Source organism: Temnothorax longispinosus, chromosome 10 (assembly GCF_030848805.1).
Source record: "Temnothorax longispinosus isolate EJ_2023e chromosome 10, Tlon_JGU_v1, whole genome shotgun sequence".
Lineage (NCBI taxonomy): Eukaryota > Metazoa > Arthropoda > Insecta > Hymenoptera > Formicidae > Temnothorax > Temnothorax longispinosus.
In genome coordinates this window covers 14503692-14521976 of record NC_092367.1, presented here as the reverse complement: position 1 = coordinate 14521976, position 18285 = coordinate 14503692, and the positions used below count along the sequence as shown (strand labels likewise).

The 18285-nt window shown below is 32.4% G+C and overlaps 1 protein-coding gene and 1 long non-coding RNA gene across 6 annotated transcripts in view; one reads left to right on the top strand and one right to left on the bottom strand.

Moving 5' to 3' along the window:
• The first annotated feature begins 54 nt into the window (after positions 1 to 54).
• On the top strand, positions 55 to 6005 carry LOC139820607 (uncharacterized). 2 transcript variants are annotated; one of them, XR_011734039.1, is made up of 4 exons: positions 55 to 608; positions 4240 to 4426; positions 4537 to 4890; positions 4976 to 6005. It is a non-coding gene; the product is annotated as an uncharacterized lncRNA (long non-coding RNA). The 2 variants fall into 2 exon arrangements; XR_011734038.1 differs by having other exon boundaries at positions 4240 to 4890.
• A 3289-nt stretch (positions 6006 to 9294) lies between these two features.
• LOC139820596 (cytochrome P450 4C1-like) overlaps positions 9295 to 18285 on the bottom strand; it is an 18256-nt gene continuing 9265 nt past the window's right edge. The window contains exons 3-14 of one of the 4 annotated variants that reach the window (XM_071790979.1): positions 18270 to 18285; positions 15706 to 15815; positions 15342 to 15432; positions 13076 to 13261; positions 12779 to 12872; positions 12245 to 12347; positions 11965 to 12070; positions 11676 to 11782; positions 11521 to 11589; positions 10735 to 10903; positions 10160 to 10339; positions 9295 to 10089 (exon numbers count right to left, since the gene is read on the bottom strand). The exon at positions 18270 to 18285 is cut by the window's right edge and continues 209 nt beyond it. In XM_071790979.1, the coding sequence (XP_071647080.1) occupies positions 9911 to 10089; positions 10160 to 10339; positions 10735 to 10903; positions 11521 to 11589; positions 11676 to 11782; positions 11965 to 12070; positions 12245 to 12347; positions 12779 to 12872; positions 13076 to 13261; positions 15342 to 15432; positions 15706 to 15815; positions 18270 to 18285 (1410 nt within the window). In that variant the 3' untranslated portion in view covers positions 9295 to 9910. Of the gene's footprint in view, positions 10090 to 10159; positions 10340 to 10734; positions 10904 to 11486; positions 11590 to 11675; positions 11783 to 11964; positions 12071 to 12244; positions 12348 to 12778; positions 12873 to 13075; positions 13262 to 15341; positions 15433 to 15705; positions 15816 to 18269 lie in introns of those variants that run through there. The other 3 variants (XR_011734030.1, XR_011734031.1, XM_071790980.1) reach the window with 3 other exon arrangements.

The window sequence follows — 18285 nt, the reverse complement described above, 5'->3', positions numbered from 1 at the left end:
TCTACATGCTTATTAAATTTTTATTTTTTTATAATTATTAATACTTGTAAAAATCACTATCTTTATCTGTATGTAAATTTTTGCAACCATTATTAGTTTTTCATAATTGTAAAAGAAAAAATTTTATTACATTCTATTACACTATTCTATTCACAATTCTATTACAAATAAAATATTAAATTTATTTAATAATTTATTTGATGATACACATTGCAAACTTTTGTTGTTCAAAGTAATACAATTTTAAAAAATTACAACATTGTAATTTAATATAAATAATGCTATTAAAAAATTAACTTTTAATTTAACTTAAATTAATTTAATCTTAACGTAGTTTCCAGAAGGAAAGAATCCTCACAAAGGTATTAAATTGGAGCAAGCTAAAGTTTGAGGACTGCACTAACATGCATACGGATAAGTATTATTTAATAAACACAAAAAAACCTAATTTAACTCCTCGCTAAGTATTGAGCAGTAGTTAAATGTGACTGTGATACTTGTAATACAATATTTATTACATCATGTTATTTGTATAATTGCAGGTAATTGATGAAATTTTTTATGTTCTTTAAAACGTTAATGACACGAAAATACCTCTTTAAAATCCGGTAAAAATTTTTTTTGTATAAAACCAAATATATATATATATATATATATATATATGTGTGTGTGACATTCCACGTCAAGTGGCCTCTCTCTCTGTCCAAAAATTGAAGCGACTTACAATATTGCGTTTGGGCTTAAAATGTTCGTATAAGCGAGGACTTTCGAAATTTGAGTGGCCTTTTTAAAAAACTCCATAACCCCATGACCCCTTGATCTTATAACCCTCAAAACCCCATAACCCCATAACCATATAGCCTCATAAGCTTCTAAACCCATGTAATCGAAACCATTGCACTTTGATTATTTTTCTATATCTTCGTAATCCTGTAATCCCATAACCCATTGACCCTAAAACACTAAAACCTCATAATCCCATTCTAGAGCTGATTGAAGTTTGGAACGTTCTTGGAGCGATTATTTTAAAATTATTTGGCCCATTTCTTCTTTGGCACAGAGGACTTCCTGAGTGCCGCACACGAAATACAAAATAGAGGAATACAATACACCATGCGGAAGACACCCTTATATACAAAAAAACTACTCCAAGATCACTTAAAGAATTCTGCCCTTGCTAAAAATGGTTTGGCCCATTTTTTCTTTGGCACAGAGGATCTTCTGAGTGCCGCACACGAAATACAAAATAGAGAAATACGATACACCCTGCGGAAGACATCCTTATATACAAAAAAACTACCCCAAGATCACTTAAAGGGGTAGCCTGGTGTAGAACGCCAAAAACAAGCTCTTTTTCTGGTTTTTTTTTTTAAAGAAACTACTTAATATATATTTTTGCAATTAACACCATTTATTGTGTACATATTGAAATGTTCAAATTAATTTTTTTTGAATAAATATATGTAAGTACACAGAAGTTATGCGATCAAATACGAAGGTGGCTTCAAAAATTCTTTCTGAATGGCGTACACTCTAACATTTCGTAGAACAATCAGAAACCAAAAAAAAAATTTTTTTGTAAAGTTTATGAGTGTAGTTTCTAGTTATACCTAAAACATGATTTGTTTTATCATAAAAATAAATTTTAAAAATATTGGTTTAAAAAAAAATTTTTTTTGCATCGCATTTTTTTTTTGTTTATAACTTTTTTTGAACAAAATTTTTAGTACATATTATAGGTATAAGTTCAAGGCAATTTAATTACTTTTAATTTAAAAAAAAAATAATCTGGATCCATCAAGAATATTTTCAGTTATCGTGTACGCCAATTTCAAAAACATGGTTTTGAGAAAAACGCGTTTAAAGTTTTCGAATAAGAAAGAAGGTTGATAAAAGCTTATTATTGTTGATTTACCTATACTTTTTGGTCAATCTGCTATCTTTGCTCCATATAATATCCCCTCAACTTCTTCATACAGCTCGTTTTGCTCCAACAGCCGTTTTTTATGTATATTTTTTAGTTCGCGAGTAATGCTTTTACTTCGACGATTCTGGTCGAACGGTCGTACGGCTATTATTAATTTTGTCGGCATAATCTCTACATGCTGTTCCAATAACTATTTCCAAATCTGACATTATGTTTAGCACTGACAGATAGCCTTCGTTAAATATTCCAGCTGCTATGTAAGCAGCAATCTCTATGATCTTCCGGCTGCAGTGGAGGTGTTTTGGAGCAAACCGCCAAACAGTAGAGTTGAAACTCTCGTTCGCATTTTGGATATGCCCACCCAAACACCTTTCGAGCAGCTCTTTTTTCGACAAATCTTCACAAATCAGCCGGCAACGAGTTTTTTCAAAGACCGTTGAGAGCTCCCCCCCCCCCTGCATCCTGCTTCTCGGAGCGCTCGACCATGCGCACCGATCGAGCTCATTTTAGCCCGCTAAAATCTAAATTCATGCTTAGGGTTTAGGGAGCGTATTCTAGAGATAGAATACTATCAATTTAAGCAAAAAATTCGATTTTTTGAAGCCGCTAACACCAGGCTACCCCCTTAAAGAATTCTGCCCTTGCTAAAAATGGTTTGGCCCATTTCTCCTTTGGCACAGAGGATTTTCTGAGTGCCGCACACGAAATACAAAATAGAGGAATACGATACACCCTGCGAAAAACACCCTTATATATAAAAAACTACCCCAAGATTACTTAAAAAATTCTGCCCTTGCTAAAAGTGGTTTAGCCCATTTCTTCTTTGGCACAGAGAACCTTCTGAGTGCCGCACACAAAATACAAAATAGTGGAATACGATACACCTTGCGGCAGAATTTTTTAAGGTAGGCGTCTCGCTACGTGCTAGTCATGTGACTGTTTGTAGGTTTTCACGTTCAGAAATATATTTCAGGCAATTTTTGCTAAGAGAAAAATAATTTTATGAATTATGGTGTAAAATTTCATACGTGACAAAGTATGTTACTTTTTCCAAATTATGTGATTTTTTTCATTTGACTCCGTTTTGATCAGCTGATCATGCGAGTCGTCGAGAAAAGTTATCATCTTCTTTTCGATTGAATTTTGACAATTACTAAGAAAGGGTTTCAAAACGCATGACAGGGGTGTCAATCACTATCCAATTCGGCTAAGAAAGACGAGCCCCATAACCTGCAACTACAGTGATTAGCCAGCGGCGTTGCCAAGTCTTCCCAACCTCACCTCGACCAAAAAATGTCTGCTCGATTACCGCATTTTCACTAAAATAAACTAAAAAATTAGCAGCGAAATCTCCGGTAACCTATATATTTTATGGTTGCATCGGATTCTTCGAAATCTAATGTACAAAAAGCAATGTTTTTTTCTCACTTCATTTAATCGAAAAATACGAAAATATGTGATTGAAACCGTGATAGAGCCTTCTTTTCTGTATGAAGTAATGCAAAATTTGTGATTTTCGAGATCTATTTTCTAGAGTAAATAGTCGGTAAGGAGCCACAGAAAAAATCGACTGCAAAGCTGATCATATAATTTGATATAAAATCCGAAATCGAAAACTTTATCTAATACATGCCCTGACGAGACGACTACCTTAAGTGATTTTGGGGTAGGTTTTTTGTATAATGGTGTCTTCCGCAGCGTGTATCGTATTCCTCTATTTTGTATTTCGTGTGCGGCACTCAGGAGGTCCTCTGTGCCAAAGAAGAAATGGGCCAAACCATTTTTAAATAATCGCTCCAAGTACGTTCCAAACTTCATTCAGCTCTAGAATGAGGTTATGGGGTTTTGGTGTTTTAGGGTCAAGGGGTTATGGGATTACAGGATTACGGAGGTATAGAAAAATAATCAAAATGCGATGGTTTTGATTACAAGAGTTTAGAAGCTTATGAGGCTATATGGTTATAGGGTTATGGGGTTTTAAGGGTTATAAGATCAAGGGGTCATGGAGTTAATAGTTTATGAGGGTTTTAGGGCCAAACAGCTTAATTAAAGCGATTATTGAGATAAGACAAGTCGTATAAATCATATTGTAAGATCACTTCATCAGGTTTTTGGGTGATTTTGCTTATGGGGTCATGGGGTTATGGAGTTTTTTAAAAAGGCCACTCAAATTTCGAAAGCCCTCGCTTATACGAACATTTTAAGCCCAAACGCAATATTGTAAGTCGCTTCAATTTTTGGACAGAGGGAGGGGCCACTTGACGTGGAATGTCACATATATATAAATTGTATTTATACAATTTTCATTACAGTATTGGTGGGAACTTAAACAGCCACTGCAAATGGCATTTTGGTCGATATTGACATCGTGTTTGCTGCTACTTGTACTTTCTGTGGAGTGTTGTATGCTTTGGCGTAAAGTCAAAAGGTAAAAAAAGATAAACAGAACAAAATCCATGTGACTACAGTTTAATTCTGTGCCATTTGCTGTGCCGAAAGGTAGCGCATTACGTTATTTACATTATTTATACTATTACATTATACATTTATACTATTTACATTATTTGCATTATTCACAATGTTTACATTATTATTTACATTATTTACAGTGGCGATCGGAAGGTATAATGACAAACCACCGAGAGTATCTTGTCCAGGAAAAACCTTTTACAGATTTGATATAGTAATAGTATTTGTATTTATTTATGATGTTTTGATTGCAGGTGTCTGTAGATTTCAACGTGAGAGAATTTTGTACGATGTGCGATCTCAACTTTTACGGAACTTGTCTACGCATAGAAAGAGCGAAAAGCATCAACAATTGAAAACCTTTTTGCATCCCCGCTGCTTCCCTTATCTAAAAGAATTCCCGTCTCGTATAGAATACGACGAACACCGTTCAACACCCGCTCATATGAAGAATGCCGTTCGGTGCGAGGAACAACGAAAAAATAAAAAGAAAGGTAATGAAGAAAGGAGAATGAAAGAAAATGTTTGTTTTAGAAATAATTTCGAAGAGATTTTAAAATTGATAAATTGTTTTTGTAGACAAACTGGCAAAGGGAGAAGCTGAGGTTTGCACCGCGGAAGGCGAGGAGAAAGATGTTTGTCATGATGCAAAGAACGAAAAAGAGGAGGATTCAGAAGAACAAGAATACATCACGGGTATTATAGAAAATATAACTGAGAAGAAATTCAAAATACCATCTTACAAATATTGACGTTAAAATCAGATCTTTATTGGTATGGATTATTTAAGAAAAGTTATAAGTTTAATTTATGTAAAATTAATTTATATGAAAAAAAAAAAAACATTGTGCGTTCTCTTTGTACATGTATGCTATCTTTACAAGAAATTATATTTATTTAGGTAAATCTATGGTCAAAGTATAGTATCCCGATCAAATTGGTAGAAAATTTAGTAGTTTTATGTATAGTTTATGACGTCCTGGTGAAGTGACCATGGGCACAAAGTCCAAACATGGATTTTTCGAATTACAGAGCGTCAAACATCAAGAAAATGGGTTCATCGACTCATGGTAGTTCTGTGTACGGTCGTACTGGTTTGTGCCTGTGTGTGTGTGTGTGTGTGTGTGTGTGTGTGTGTGTGTGTGTGTGTGTGTGTGTGTGTGTGTGTGTGTGTGTGTGTGTGTGTGTGTGTGTGTGTGTGTGTGTGTGTGTGTGTGTGTGTGTGTGTGTGTGTGTGTGAGTGAGTGAGTGTGTGGTGTGTGAGTGAGTGAGTGTGTGGTGTGTGAGTGAGTGAGTAAGTGAGTGTGTGTGTGTGTGTGTGTGTGTGTGTGTGTGTGTGGTGTGTATGAACTTTTTATCAGGACGTCATAAACTACATCATACTAAATTTTTAGCCAATTTGACCGGGATCCATTTTCCCGTGGTTTGGTGCGGGGTCCTTTAAACTTGTCGGTTTCAATTGCTGTCGTATCGAGATATGATTTCATTGAGTTTCAACTTTATAAAATGTATGAGAGCGTATATCTAGAGAGCGTATAGCTCATATGAGCCGCACGCATGCGGCACTCACGTGTGTGCAAATTTTAAAATAAAAATGTTTATAAATAAATATATATTTGGTCTTCTTTAATTTAACGTTTTTACAGCTGTAATAGTACATATTATATTTATATTAAAAAGTAGGGTACAAGATGAGAGCAATTAATGCTCATATGACCCGCATGCATGCGGCACTCACGCGTGCGAGTCATATGAGCATCATTTGAGGACGCATCTGTCTAGCACCATGAGTGCACGCCGTGCAAATTATCCGCACGACGTGCACGCGTCGTGAGCTCACTTTGCGGGCATTTTGTTATCTGGGGTCTTTCATGGAAGGAAATTCAGTAACGATTGTTCATGAGGCCGATGACGATTATTAATGATCTAAACGATAGATTGATGCATATTACTTCAATTATTGTGTTAATTGTCTGTGCAATGATACTCATTTATATTGTTTTGTGTGAATAACTTGAAGGATCCTTTCTTTGATTTCTAACCATTTGTTCTGTGCTTGACTACGTCAAGAATAATTATATGCGAGCATACTATTACAGTTCTTATTATAAAGAATTTATTCAATTGATAAAGGATTATATTCGAGACTCTAAAGTATATTCGACAATAGCTCGAAAAAAAGGATTGTTCTTTACTAATCATTTACTTTTGTATTATATTTTATACAGATTACTTTCTTGTGATATACCGAATTATATTACTTTATATTGAGTACGTGATAATCAAACTGCGATTAAGTACTTTGAAACAAGAATTAAACCGAAGTACACATTTTCTCTCTACATAAAAATTCTCGTGTCATTTATCCTTCCTCATCTAAATCAAGAGGCCAGGCTCGTTTTTGGTTACCCTTTCATTTCCCGAGCGAATGACCTCGACTTACGGAACACCCTGTATAATTGAAATACGAACATGCTGCATTGTAGCTAACTTGCCCCGATAGTAGGGTAAGTTGGCTATGCGACATAAGTCCATGTTAAATTAATAAAGACGTAATAGAAACACAAAACGGGTAACAGATATGTACTTCTTGATAAAGATTGTATCTTTTAATGTTATTTTATAATGATCGAATAGCAAAATGCTGTTGCAGAAGAACAATTGTAAACTATTTTAGATGTAGCTTTCTTCCATATAAAAATATTTATATAAATATATATCTAGCTTCTATCAGCATCGTACCCAGGTAGCAAACACAAGTTATTTTATTTTGTCGTCAAATTTTGGTCTTTTACTGACCATTTCTGACATCACTAACTGACGGCATAATGACGTTAAAATGACGATCTAATGTCACAGACAATTGACGTCATTTTCTGACGTCTTATTGACGGCAAAAATAGGTCCATTGTACGACATACCGGTTTCTAGAAATGTTTTTTATGAAATTAAAATGTTAAAATGTCTACTTGATAAACGTTTATAAAAAAAATGTTCTTTTTCTTTATCTAAGAAAAAAAGCTTTTTTAACTGTTTCGTTACATGTCATGTGCGTATAGCCGCTCTCAAGGCGGTCACCCATCCTAGTACAGTACCGCGCCCGAGTCGCTTGACTTTGATGATCCAAAGGACAGTGACGATCTTCTCACCCTGATGCTTCCTTATTAACTGTACTTGTCTATAACAGGTACATTTTTTAAAGTGTTCAAAAATCTTGTAATGATAATCTTTTTGATAGCTATAACACTGCATGAAATAGTTATTATAAAACTGTATAATCACACGCAACTACATCTTTTTATACCATAAATTCGCCATTTTAATCATAAAGTTGCGAAACAAACATATTGTAGTTAATTTTGTGGTTTTTATTTTATTATTACTTTGTTATACAATATTAAAAAGTAAAAATAGTTATATTACAAAAAGACCTTATTTCGACGACTTTAAGACGTCTTTAAAATGACGTCTTTAGATGTTCAAATATGGGACAGATGGTCTAAGAAATGACGTCTTATATAAACGTCCATTATTAGTCGCCGATGTCATAGACCAAAAATGACTAAAAATAGACGTTTTAATGACGTTATGGAATAATGTCAGTATAATGTCATTTTTAAAGACATAGTCGCTTTTTGATCATTTGACGTCATTTGTACAAACATGACTGGTATTTGACGTCAAAATGACTTGTGTTTGCTACCTGGATAGGTAGCAAACCACATGCTTACACAGGTCTCACGCGCGCGGCAACAACAAATCAAGCTAAGCATGCCTTAATTGATATGAGTCAACATACCCCATCCTTATGATTTCAGTCATTTTCTTACAATAAATGACTGTTGTTCCTTAAAATGACATGTCGTATAGTAACAGAAATTTTTCTTTTAACTAATAATACGTCACTTTGATTTACTTCTCAAGCTGAAGAGCATTAATACGATATTTTGAAACGCTCGAAAATTTACTTGCCACCTCTTGAATTAGAGTTTTCTCTTTTTCTATTGTAATACTTGTTTGATTTAATAAAACTTTGGAAAAAGTACTTATATCATAAAAGAGATATTTTGTGATGACTTTTCCATTATTTCTTTTGCTAAAATACATAAACGGAACGCACTGCCAACTTGCCTCTTGTGCCAACGAGCCCCGGTTTCCTCTAAATTATATTTATGAAGATTTTCAAAATATTTAGTAAAGTATTTATGACATATGATCAATATTAATAAATATATATAAAATATTTTTCAATGTTTAAAATTTATAACAATTTAAGTTACACACGTGTATTAAAATTATATTTTTTCTTATCAAAGTTTATATAAATTGAGAGAGCAATATCATTAAGAAATTATTCTTTTATTACATATCTTGGAATTACGAGTAAAATGGTACTTCTTCTTATGACGCCGTCTCCTTTCGAAGGTTGGCGATCCAAATGGCCAACATAGTCTTAGATACGGCCATGCGAAAGATGTCCACTGAAGTACAGCCAAACCATCTTCCGATGTCTTTCAGCCAGGAATTTTGGTGCCTGCCGATGGATCTCTTCCCTTGAATCTTGCCTTGGATAATCAGTCGCATGAGTTCGTATCTTTCTCCTCGCATCAGGTGTCCTATCCTATATATCTCGTCTTTCTCTTCCTGATTGTCAACATGAGTTCCTTCTGCTTATGCATACGGCTAAGGACTTCCTCATTGGTTATTTTATTTACCCATGATATGCGCAACATACGACGGTACAGATACATCTCAGAAGCATCTATTTTCTTTTCCATATTTGGGTCAAGAGTCCAGCTTTCGCAACCGTATAACAGGGTACAGAATATGTAGCATCTGATCATACGGACCTTGAGGTCCAAAATGGTACTTGCATGCAAAAATTTGTTCTCTATATATTTATTTTAGACATTATTTTTATTTTCGCATAAGTTACAGATTTGTGTTATGGTTAGTATAACTTTGCATCGTGATGCGAATGAGAAGAAGTTCTGTTAATCTGTGAACAGATGGAGGAAGAAGCCTGGAAGTACACCTGACGCCAGTTCAACAACTTTGCAGTAAGCATTACTATTTGTGTAAATTAATCATTTCTTCCCGTTTATTTAGATCGCTTTATTTCAACAATTTAAAAATAATCATTGGAGAAAACAAATTAATCTGATACCGTGAAAGTTTAGTCTTATGAAAATTTTTTTTGAAAAATTTACAAATATTTTAATAAATATTAAATAAAAATGTGACAAAAAGTTCTAATAATCTTTTGAATCATTGATTATTCTAAACGCTATTTTAATTTAAATCTTATGGTTGTATATGTTACAAAGTCATCGCGGCTGACCACTATAAATACATATATTTTATATTTTTAATACATTCTATTTATATTTTAATTTTGTGACCAATAATAACACGTGAACATAGTGCTATTATTACGACGTTGACAATCATTTTGTAAAAAAATAAAACCTTTCTTTTGCGTTTTATGATTTTCATTAAATCGATATTTGTGCTTCAAAGGCTTGCATTTGTTTTACAGACAGGGATAAATTTTACACGAAGTGGTTGAGCAGAGGAAAGTACCAAATCAACCTGTATCCGAAGATTCTTTAAATAATCAATGGGCTCCAAGTAGAAATTGTGTATCAGAGGAGCTATCATCGCTTTCATTTCCAACATAGCAAACCGTTGACCTATAATTTGGTACATATCCTATGTTAATATAACATGGTATTATATCAGGATATAAAAAATACAGCTTACCGATGCAGTTACGTGGTCCAGCACTGAATGGTAAATACGAATAAGGGTGACGATTTCGGATTTTTTCAGGCAAAAATCTGTTAGGATCAAATACTTCTGGATTTGACCAAAAATTAGGATCTCTGTGGACTCCGTAAATGTTAAGATGCAAGAATGTTCCAGCAGGTACCAAATATGACTCTAAAAAGCATATCGTACAATAATTAAGATTTAGAAATAATAAAATTTAAGCTGTATTAAAATTTTAAAATTGAATATACATCTAATACAACATATATAGGAATAGTTGCTTATAGTTTGCATGATAAAAAATATAATACAATTATTATTTAAATTGTATTAAGCATTACTTGCTTAACATTATTTTTTTTTAAATATTATATTAGATGGAGCTTCGTACGTATTTAAAATTTTGAAATATTATAGAAATAAACTTCAATAAAGATATACAAATTTTTAAATCTCTGAAATATATGGAAATATTGCCTTTTATGCGTATTTACTTCATACATTTGTTGACATGTTGCGGAATATATTAAAAAATTTATACTAGAAAAAATTGGTTAAATGCATACGTAATTTTACGTCTTCCGCAGTAATTCGTGATAGCATATACACGCTGGGATATAAGCGCAATGCTTCCTTTATACATCTTTCCAAATATGATAGGTCTTGCAATAATTTTATAGTATACTTCTGTTCATTCTCTCGCAAGGCTGTATCGACTTCGTTCCTGACACGATCCTGTATGATTATTGTTAATTAAAAGGCATCTTTTGTTATTATGATATTTTTACGTAGAAACGAATATATTTCGAGAATATTTATTTTACAAATGTTTTGATTAATCCGTGTTTGAAATATGTGTACATAAATTACAATTAAGATATAAAAGAATATTTGAAATATGTGCGTACGCTTACGTGTGCGTATACGCATGCGCGCGCGTGCATTTTTTCTGTATCTTTTAATGCAAGAAAGCAAATTGTGTACATATACACATTTTTAAAAACATTTAAGAGGTTGATATTGATTCATATTTAATCCTCCGTCTGTATACATTTTTTTGCACCGTCGGAGTGGGTCTATCACGTTCGACGCGATTTTTCTCTAGCATAAAGTATTTTTAAAAATCTGAAAAAAATCATGAAACATTGTAGTTAACGATTTTATAATCATTTTGATAAACATTGTTTATTTAATATCTTTTGGTAGATTTGCAAGTTATATATGTATGAGCAGATATCATTTTGGCTCGGACGACATAGACTTACGTATACAGACGGAGGGTTAATAAATAACTTCTGTTAACAATTAATTTATTTGCCTAAGAATGGCGGCTCATACTTGACGATGGATACCTGAATGTCGTTATGTTCAGCTAATAGTGCCAAAATGAAGCACAGACCCGCCGCTGTAGTGTCATAACCCTATAATATAATTGTATACATCAATCTATCATAAACCGATGAATCAAATAATAATGAATAAAAATGGTTAAAAAGAAATTATGTACCTCCAACATAAAAGTATCAACTTCCTCTCGAATATCTAAATCAGTCATAAAGCCATCACGAGATGCCGCTATTAAAAGGTCCAACATTGCAAGTCGTTTTCTTCGTACTAAATCGAAATATATAAACATGTTTATATCAAATTAACAGCCAAATTCTTCTGTGACGTTTTTATTAACTTGACTACGTTAAGAATTTAAACTATAAGTATAATATTCATGAGTTGTAAAATATAATTTATAATATTGAACCAACTAGATTTAAGGAATAACTCCCGATTACATTACGTACTTCCTACCGGTTCTCCATCATCTCTCTTTGCCGACGTGTCATTATCAAAGCTTTTTAAGTATTGCCCATTAGTACGATCATGATAAAGTTTTCTTTCAGCAATTATCTATGTAAATACAACATTAATGGTTTTTTTTATAAATACATTAGTAATGTGTTGTTAACATTTACAAATTTTAATTTTTCTACGTAATAATCATGCTGTAATTTTGTTTGTGTTGTAATAATTTTAAATAAATACTATTGTCTGAATATACTATTAAGTAGCATTTTTGCGTACTCGTTTAGTAAATCCATGTAATATCTTCAGCAACTTCTTTTGCTCTCTACCTTTGGACGTCAACGAGAATATCCAATCGCTGTGCAGCCATTGTCTCATTACTCTAAATAATTAATAAATGTTAGGCATGTTACTTTAAGAACATGATAATACTTGGAAAACACACATTTCTTTAATTTTTTTAATACACTTGCAATTAGTTCTATTTCAGTAACTATATAAAAAAAAAATACATTTAAACATTAATAAAATTATGCTACAGAGATATGCAAAATTTTATATAGTTAAAATATTATACCTTTTTTTAACGATTTATTCTTAAATTTATTTCTATTTGTGTTTAAATAAACAATTTAACAGATATGTAATGTATAAATTTCTAATTAACGAAAGTGATGTTTTACATTAAGTATTGTATTATTGTACTTACCTCTTTATATAATTATACAATATACGAATTCATATTTTAATTAAGACAGAATATGGATATACAGTTATTTATTACATCTAATAACACAAGAATTATTATTATACCTGTAAGTAAGAAGTTCGCCCATTTTATGAACCGCTTCTCGATACTGTTGCTGGAAATCACCAAGGCCTCGTAAAGAAGTGCCCATGGCAGTTTCTGCAAAAGCATTTGTAAAAGTATCATGATAATATTATCATATATATTTCAAAAGTATCTGTGGCTGTAAAAATTATGTACGAATCAGTATCTATGTTGTGATATTAATATTTACAATTTAAAAAATTTGATTTTGGTCTAATTTAACTTATTAATATAAATAAAACTTACAGTAAAAATGTACAGTTATGAACATAACATACCACATATTGCATTCAACGTATGTTCACTAAAAAATGGTACTAAATCTTTCACAACTGTGCCTCCTGCATTTTTTAAAGATTTGGTCATGTTTTCACCTTCCTCAATCAAAATCTGAATAAAGTGCTGTAATATATTAAAATGAAATGTAGGGGTCAATATCTTTCGTCGTGAATGCCACTTGGCGCCTGAAACATAAATAACATATTACATAATTGTGTGATAACTATGTGCAGTAAAACATAAATTAAAATTAATTGATTTTTAATAACCATTAAATATTACAAATGTATTCTTTTTGTGATATGCGTTTAAACTTTTGCGACAACACATCGTGTAATAAAACAAGAAAGAAATTTTTTGAAATTCGCTTAATTGTTATTTTTTTTATAATATTTATATTTAACATGATTATATTATTTAATAATTTATTTTTTTATATTTAATAATACAATAATTTTTTTCATGATTGTTATACGATATTGTGAACATATGTAAATCTAATTATGTTCCAAACCGAACTCCTTAAACCCCGCGTAAATTCATATCGTAATCTCCGCGGGAATTGCCTTGATTACGTGAATCGTATACATAATATTATATCAAGCTAAACTTAAATTTATTTTGGGAATAACCGGCGTTTTATTCTGAGAATCTTCGAGCGACGGAAAAACTGTCTTTCTTTTTCTACGTAGGCTGGCTCTCTCCTTTTGTCTCGGGGTTTCTGATGTATGCGAAGTAAACACCCGGGACAAAGCGAGAGACTTCAGCGAAAACAGTTGATCGGCTGTCGATTCCAAAATCAGCTGAGTTCGAATTAAATATTCGGTAGGTCGGCGGCTGATTGGCTCGACAAATTTTTTGGCTCGTAGCCAGGAATCCGGTGTTCGTGTGACGCGCTCGTATAAAATCCCGGACCTTTGCGCGCGACCCCGCACTCGATTATTATTATCCGGAGCGATTACTGAATATAACAGTATTGCTATACTGAACCGAAACGATAGCTTGTCTTTCGCAGCGATTACCGAGAGACTTTCGTGGCTCGCGTCAAGTCTCTCCTTTTGGTACGAACCATGGGCGTGGCTCGCGGAACGGAGCTTTTTCGGCGTTCACGAATCATTAAATCCGTAGCTCGCGGACTTGCGTAACCGAATCAAAGACATTGTAAATATTGTAAATGTAGACTTATATTTTAACTGTGTAAATATACTATAGATTTAATAGTTATTTGTGCAACAAGTGCTGGAAGATGAAAATTCACGGGTGCGGAGTTGACGCACGAGCCGAAGGCGAGATAATCGATTAGAAGAAATAAAGTAAATATTTTTAAATTGAATTCTCTTGCGTAATGGAATATATGCTATTTACATTTAATTACATAAATTTATTCTGCTGTCAAAATTGAAACTTAAAACAATAAGAAGCCAAAGCAAAATTTAATAAAGCATAAATGAGATTTTCAGTCGTGACGTCACCAGGCCAAGATGGCTGGCCTATTCCTAAAAGTATTAGAGCTGTCATATGTAAACACATATAAAGCTTGTTTTTCATAAATAATTAATAAAATAACGGTGTTTGTAATAAAAAAAAGTGCGATGGGTAAACACCTAGAAGACAGAGGGGCAAGGTTTTCTTCTAGAGACACAAAAAATCGCGATTCTTGCTGTGGATTTGGCTGCAAAAGGTATAGATTAAAAGATACCTCTGTGCGATTCCACATGTTTCCACCTAAAGAAAAGTTCCATACTGAAAAAAAAGACATGTTTGGAAATATAGAAAAGATTGATGTTTGAAAAAAATGAGAGAGTTTTGAAAATAGCAAAACCAGAGTGGATAACCAAAAAGTGGACAGTGTGTTCTTTGCACTCTGACAGGAGTGACTACGTTCTGCCTGGTTAGTCAATATGATAATAACTGAACAATAACAAGTAAAATATATTTACTGAATATTAATGAGTAATATTAGTTATAATAAATTGTATATTAAATGTAGTATGTAAAATCAATTCACCGATTTTTTAAACGCAAAAGTATTTTAAACACTCCTGTTATCAATTGAAGATTAATAATAACAAATAAAATTTTCACTCATCGCACTTTTTTTATCACAAACACGTTATTTCATTAATTATTTATGGAAAACACAGCTTTATGTGTGTTTACATATGACAGCTTTAATACTTTCAGGAATAGGCCAGCCATCTTGGCCTCGTGACGTTACGACTGAAAATCCCAATACCATTATTTACATTAATATCGTTATGTTACCTCCACTAGTGAGAAGACCAGTACCCAACCACGGATGGAAAACATCATAAAGAAGACTCTTTTCGATATGTTTTGTGCTGCTTAATATTGTCTAAAATTAGAGAAAATATTAAGTTAAATGTTATTTAATTTAGACGCCATTTAAATAATCAATTAATTGATTTCAAAAGTGTTTTAAATATTCAATTATCTCTGAGAGATGAATGAATAAGAGATAATCATCTTTAATTTTAAATATACAATTATTTCAGACTTTTGACGAACAAACATATTTTTTTTTAATAAAAAAACATAAACAAATAAACATCTTATCGTCAATATATCAATAATAAAAAAACAGAATAATATTTCTCTCATACTTCACCTCTAAATCATTCGGATGACGAACGGATATTATAGGAAAAAAGAATAACCATATTTTTAAAATGGGATAAAACTCGTCAGTTATGGTAACCAGTAACTTCCATTGTTCTTCTAAAAGATGTACGTATATGTTTATTATGTAAATTCACAGAAATATAATAAATATTGATCGAAATATGTATAATTGATTTTATCGTTATATTTAATTAGGTTTTTCACCCGCGTTTCGTGCAGGCTTATTTAAACCTTTTCCTTTTTTTAAGTCTAGATCCCTTCCCTAAACCCTCTTTGTTCTTACTTTTTTCTTGCAGACAATTTTTTCTCCACTTTAAGTTATATTTTCCTTTCTTAAATTTATGTATTATATATAGAAATATATATTTATATATTTTACCGCGCATCGCGCGGATGTACCCTCTGCTGATCCGCCATTTTTGGCTCACTTTCATTTTTTAAATTATTTTTTCTAATTCTGTATCGCGTTGTATTTTGACACTCAAGTCAGGTAGTACGACCCTTTTATTTATTCCCATTTTGATAAAAATTTATACATTGTTTTTTATTTTAAAGAAGTTTCAATTTTTCCACATCATAAATGCCTGTGTGTTCTAATTTTGTTTCTCGTTAATGGAGAAAATGCCTAATGCATACCCTAGGGTTATGCCAGGCTTGCATCGCCATTAACGTTCATGACTGAAAAATTAAACTCATCGTCGCCATCCCCGAAAAATTAGAAAAATTTTGGAACCGGTTTCCAAAAAATTGGTTATAAAAAATTATATACATCATCGCCATTCCCGAAAAATTAGAAAAATTTTGGCACCGTTTTGAAGAAAATCGGTCCATTAATTGAATAAATAGTTCACAGTCAAAAAAATTTTAGCACCTGCAGTTTACAAAAAATCGGTACTTTAATGAAAAATTAAACCCGTATGAAAAATTTTGCACATCATCGCCATTCCCAAAAAATTAGAAAAATTTTGGCACCGGTTTCAAGAAAATCGATCCATTAATGAAAAATTATCCATTAATGGAAGATTAAACTTATCCTCAAAAAATTAAAAAATTTTAACACTGGTTTCAAAAAAATCGATCCATTAATACTTTTTATTTCTCGAAAAATTAGAAAAATTTTGAAACCGGTTTCCAAAAAATCGGTAACAAAAAATAATACACATCACCGCCATCCCCGAAAAATTCTACCCCTGTTTCATGTATAATTCTTTAAGATTCGGTCCATAACGAATAAGTAATTCGCGGTCAGACAGACAGATGGACATACAGACAGACAGACAGACGTCAGGTCCATTAATGAGAAATTAAACCCATCCCCGTTTAATTAGAAAAATTTGGCACCAGTTTCAAAAAAATCGGTACATTAATGAAAAATTAAACTCGTGGTATCAAGAAAATCGATTAATGAATAAGTAGTTCGGGGTCGGACATTAGATACTTATTATTTTCCGAAAAATTACGTATTATTTCCCAAAAAATTAGACAAATTTTGGTATCGGTTTCCAAAAAATCGGAAACAAAAAATTATACACATCATGGCAATCGTCGGAAAATTCTACCCCTACTTCATATATAACTCTTTAAGATTCGGTCCGTCCCCAAAAAATTAGAAAAATTTTTGCCCCGGTTTTAAGAAAATCGGTTCATTAATGAATAAGCAGCTCGCTGTCGGACATTAGGTACTTATTATTTCCCGAAAACTTACATCAAGCGACGCGGTAGCGTCGCGACGCCAAGTACATAAAAAGAGAGTTAGCAGACGACGCTACCAAGTAGCTTATCCGGAGTTTTCGGGCCGATCGATTTTCCGAATGAAATATCTCAAGAAAGAAAACTGCGATCAAAAATCTGACGACAGTTTTCCGTAATATAACGTTGATACGAGCTTTCGATTGCGACCAATTTGATTAAGATTGGTGCAGTCAATAATGAGATCTCGAAATCTAACATGTCAAAAAGTGAATTTTTTCGGCGACATCTCGGCAAAAAGTTCAGATTTTTGTCACACGAACACAGACACGCAAAGCCAGTTTGTCCCTCAAAATGCGTTTATACCGCTCTAGTCAATGCAACTGCATTCACACGCTCACATTCCTTGATGCTGATTGGTTATATTGGTAAAATTTCTGAACCGGTTTCCAAAAAAATCGGTAACAAAAAATTAAACGCATCATGGCAATCTCCGAAAAATTCTACCCCTGCTTTATATACAATTCTTTGAGCTTCGGTCCATTAACGAATGAGTAGTTCGCAGTCTGACAGACAGACCAGGAACTTATATATATATATATATATATATATATATATATATACCTATATGATGTACTTAGATATTTCATTGTTCCTCAAATAACTTCAATAATCAGAAAATAAATGTTATTGCTTAAAAATATTTACCTATAAGCTTAATAATTCTTAAAAGTAGTTAATGTGCAATAATATCAATAATTATATATCAGAGAAAAATGTTTGCAAATATTATATTTAAAAATTTAAGTGCACAGGTGAATATTTATTTACGAGAATATTGTATGTGAAGTTATAACTTACCTCGTGAAACAAGATA